This window comes from Myripristis murdjan, chromosome 12 (assembly GCF_902150065.1).
Source record: "Myripristis murdjan chromosome 12, fMyrMur1.1, whole genome shotgun sequence".
NCBI lineage: Eukaryota > Metazoa > Chordata > Actinopteri > Holocentriformes > Holocentridae > Myripristis > Myripristis murdjan.
Genome location: NC_043991.1, coordinates 3,814,772 through 3,819,771, shown reverse-complemented (window position 1 = coordinate 3,819,771; position 5,000 = coordinate 3,814,772). Strand labels below are relative to the sequence as shown.

The 5,000-nt window shown below is 41.2% G+C and overlaps 1 protein-coding gene across 1 annotated transcript in view; it reads left to right on the top strand.

Moving 5' to 3' along the window:
- The window catches only part of musk (muscle, skeletal, receptor tyrosine kinase), a 46,732-nt gene that overhangs the window by 20,835 nt on the left and 20,897 nt on the right, over window positions 1-5,000 (top strand). Inside the window, exons 10-12 of the mRNA XM_030065771.1 lie at window positions 680-873; window positions 3,136-3,159; window positions 3,352-3,440. Of these exons, the coding sequence (XP_029921631.1) occupies window positions 680-873; window positions 3,136-3,159; window positions 3,352-3,440 (307 nt within the window). The remainder of the gene's footprint in view (window positions 1-679; window positions 874-3,135; window positions 3,160-3,351; window positions 3,441-5,000) is intronic.

Here is a 5,000-nt window from a genome sequence, read left to right as displayed (position 1 = left end):
AGGGATAAAAGAGGAAAAAAATAATAAAAACACCATTTATGATTATTTTAAGCTAAATGTACAGTATAATTCAAATGAAATTACAAGAAAATTAGTTGGATCATTCAAACTTCCTCACTTTGAACTACATGAACAAGTGAATGAATGAATGAATGAATGAAGAACACTTGTGAAGAAGTGAACAAATTCACACTTTGATCTATGTGACAAACGAGTGAGTGAATCAAGGTTATTAGAGTTCAGCATTTTCAGTAGTTTTTATTTTTATTTTTATTTCATTTTGACTTTTTGTTTCCAGTCTCAGTTTAGCTTTAATAAGTTTGTAAAGCAGGTTTGCCGGTTTAGTTTAGTTTTTATTTTTTCAAAATGCTTAGATTTACTTCAGTATTTATTTGTTTCAGTGTTAGTTTTAGTCTTTCTCCCAACTTTTGATGCTGTGATGACAGACGAATATTCATATCCACCCAGAGTAAGAGGCGTATGTGTGAAATAAAGTGACAAACACTGCCTAGTTTTTGTCATCACATTAGTTTTTGTTTACAATAATAACCTTGGAGTGAATGAATGAGAGGATGAGAGTGACTGTGTGAATTAATTAGTGAATAAATTAACTGAATGATAAATGAACGAATGAAGAGAGACAAACCGCCGGACGTCCCGTGTGTCTCCTGTCCGGCAGAGAGCACTGTCTGGCCGTCAGGGAGCTGTACTGCCACAAGGAGTGGCTCGTCCTGGAGGGCGGCGCCTCGTCCCGGCCCGGACTTTACCGCTCGGCCGCCGAGTCGCCGGCCACCGGCCCGCTGCTGCCCAACTGCCAGGCCTTACCGAGCCTCCGCAGCGACCCGGACGCCTGCACACACGTCCCCTTCATAGGTGAGAGCGCTAACCCAAACCCAGACCCAGCCTGGTCATACTGCATGAAATTAAACTTAAAGTCTAATTTTAAATGCTTGAAATTTGCTTTTTTGGCTGATCTCCTCCCAAAGCGAGCAGTGGGGTTTCAGAGCTGCCACATCACTCCTCCTCCCTTTCCTCCAGCCGCTGGTTTCCATTCATTCCACGACGATATGAACATGAACTTTCAGAGCCTTCACACTTTCTTCACTCCAGTTTTCCATCAGCGGAATAAAGTCCTCCACATGAGTTTTCCTGAAAGCAGCAGCACTGTTGGCTTTTCAGGACTTTTTCAAACTGAAACGCTCCCTCCTCCTCCTCCTCCTCCTCCGCCAGGGAAAATAGTCCCTAAGCGGGGAAACGTTTTGCTTTCCACAGCCGATCATCAGCTGTGTGGTTTCTGAATTTCAGCCAGAAATTCACATTTTGATTCTATGTGGTGAACTCTTTAACAAACTATGCATGATTTGCAAAATGGTTTGTTGACATGTGAATTGTGGGTAAATTGATGTCAATGGGCCACACATTCAAAATCACTGGTGTGATCCTTTCCCGCCAAACACCAGACGTCATTTGGACGCTGCTCTTTGGATTTCATCCTGTCGGTCCGTCATGACCATAACTTTGCCCAGAAATAGCCGTTGAAAACTGGGTACCAATACCAATACTGATACCAACTTGAAATCAACAACTCCTCTAAACTTTAGGGTCGGGAATCTCTGGCATGAGGCCGATCCGATACATATCTAGATACACGGGTTACGATTCGATTCAAAAACCATATACACTCCTGATCAAAATCTTAAGACCAGTTGAGAAATTGCAAGAATTTACATTTTGCACTGTTGGATCTTAAGAAGATTCCAAGTAGAGCTTCAAAATGCAAAAAGAAGAAATGGGAGTGAGACAAAAAAAAAAAATTGAGTAAACAATTTATTGCAAACAACCATTAAACTGAAATTGGCTGTTCATCAGCTGATCAAAAGTTTAAGACCGCTGCCTTTAAAAGCCCAAATCTTCGCAAAAATGTGTATTCAGTGTCATTTTCTGTCTCACTCCCATTTCTTCTAACCCTAACCCTAACCAAATTGTGAAATGGTCGAGCAAGCTGACTGGAGAGTCTCAGCCTCATCCAGAATCCCTGTATGCTAGAGGATAGCTGGCTCAATTGTTAGAGATGACTCCCACCCTCTTAATGGTGAGTTTCAGCTGCTCCCATCAGGTTGGAGGTTCACGGTACCTGCTTTTAAAACCAAACGCTACAACTCTGCAATCGATTCATCTGAGGATCCATGGCTGATCCGTATCGATTGAGGAGTCTGCTACCGACACAGCCGTATCTCTCACCTGGAAAGGCGGTTATCCGGTCATATCGCTTTATTGCTCCCAACCCTACTAAACATCAACATAAAACATAAAAATACTTTCAGCATGTTTATGAATTCAAACTAAGGTGTGTGGTTGCATGGCTCTCGTACAGTGGATGATGATGATGATGATGGTGGTTTTTAATACTAATACATTTCCTGTATGTGAGTTGTTGTGGCTGGTTAAAGTTAGGCGTTATGTTTACACAGCAAAAATAAGTTTGGTCGAGGTCAGAGCTCGGGTTAAATAAGAAAAACGTGCAGTGTAAATGCTCCCTGCTGGAAGTGGGAGTTAAACTCAGAGATGGTGGGTGTGTTTCCTGCTCATTTCACCAGAAATCAGGAGCGAAGGCCGGAGTAAAAAGCATAAAATCAGTTTGGACGACCCAAACGAGAGCGTGTTGAGCGGTGAGGAGAGCGGCAGCGTGTGTGTGTGTGTGTGTGTGTGTGTGTGTGTGTGTGTGTGTGTGTGCCGAGCGCCGAGACAAAAGCCCAGCGCAGCTCACTGGATACGGATGAGGTCATCGGATGGGTGTTACTAATCTGAGCCAAAATCCACAGCTGCAGGAGGTGTGTGTGTGTGTGTGTGTGTGTGTGTGTGTGTGGGTCATGCATACATATGGGTGTGCATGTTTGCTCAGTAATATAATCTCCTCCACATAAATTGGACTTCCTGAGTTGAGCCACAGTGAATCAGCACCGCTCTACAGCACTTTGACTAAACTAAATAAAATATAACTTTATTTTATATTACAGCTTTTATGAACCCACTAAGTTTACAGAGCGAGATAAAAAGAGTTATTTCTGATTTTTTGACTCCACTTACTCATCCTGCACTGCTTCATTTCACTCCTTACTTTATTTTTTGTTTCAGATATCAAGAAAGATCAAGTGACGAGTAAGTGTGAACATGAGGACGCTCTTATTTTGAAAGTGCATGAACTTTATTCTGATTTTATACAAAAACCCACCCAGTCAACAACATAAACACATAAAATGTATCACAGTGGTGAAAAATCATTGATTCAAGTAGACAGTTAATTAATAATCAGAGATAATCATTGCATGGCCTCTTATTTGTCGTGAACAGCGACGTGTTACAGCGACAGAGGACGCTTCTACCAGGGCAGCGCCAACGTGACCCGCTCTGGGACACCGTGCCAGCCGTGGAGCCAGCAGGTATGGTGTGTGTGTGTGTGTGTGTGTGTGTGAGTGAGACCAGTCAGGGGTCAGAAACATACTCTCAGTTCTCACTTTCCATGTTTTTAATTGATGGTAATGTTTTTCGGTTTAATAAATTCAAACAGCAAACAGCACCTTATTGTGAAAGGCCACGCACACCGACACACTCCCTTCTGGCCAGTTGGTGTGAAAAGTTAATCAGCTCTTAATCAACCTTTCCACAAAAGCTTCTGCTAATGTTTTGCCACAGTAGCGCCCTCTGCCATTACAAAGACAGCGGCAAAAAAAAATATTAGCCCTGATTAGAGCTGGGAATCTTTGGCCACGTGACGATTTGATTTGATTCGATTATGAGGGCAGCGATGTGATTATAAAGCGATCATCGATGCATCTCGATGCATATTTTTGTGATGGTCGTTGAATTATTTTTTCCATCATTTTTCAGACAATTTGTTTTTTTTTACTGTGCGACAACTAAAACAAGGTGTATTTGTAGTGAACTGTGATTAAAAAGAACGCTAAATTATTAATTTACTGTTATTTGCTGTAATTTCGTGTTGCCAAAATATTTCAGTGTTGTGTGACATAACTTACCCACTAAGACAAACAGATCCTCCGCACACTGACGCAGACTTTACTTAAACACTTTCGCGTTTCGCCTCAGCGTCTTCAGGTTCACCTCAAGTCTGACCTGATCATTTCCAGGTGTGTTTTTTAAAAGCTTGTTGGTCACCTGACCAATTTCACTCTTAAAGCCCGACTCGGGCGGAGAACACATCACAGTGTCCCGCGGAAAATACAAGGTATAATACAGTATGCTGGAGCAACAAGCAGGAAGCAGACAAATATTGACCGTATTATAAAGTTTCACAACATAGAAAAATATTTACATATAAACCATCAATGATATATTAGGTGAGGAAATAGAATAGAAATATTAGAGAGTATTAGAAAGCACTATATCAGCTAGAGACCCCATATTAAATACAGTACACATCTCTCATGTAGAACAAAAATATGACGAGTAAAATATCCCACAAATTTATCCCTTAAAGAAAACAGGTCAAGTCGTGCACTGCAAAAACTCAAAATCTTACCAAGATTATTTGTCTTATTTCAAGTCAAAAATGTCTTATTCCTAGTCAAAATATCTCATTACACTTAAAATAAGACATGATCACCTCAGAAGTAACTTGTTTTTAGACAATTGTCTCTTGTTTCAAGTGAAAATTTGCTCGTTTCACTGGCAAAATTTGTTTCTTGTTTCTAGCGAATTTTCACTTATTTCAAGTGAATTTTCACTTTTTTCCACTGGCAAATTTTGCCAATTGACAGAAATAAGACATTTTTGACTTGAAATAAGACAAATAATCTTGGTAAGATGTTGCGTTTTTGCCGTGTGTGAGTCATTCATACCGAGCGGTTCGACAGCAGACAGTCCATTGATCCAGAAAGCTTCCCTTCTCAGGAGCCGTTTGATACCGTCGAGCCGTTCGGAGGATCTGTTTGTCTTCCTGGCGACCTGCGGCTGTGCGAGGAGTTTGCACTGATCGCAGT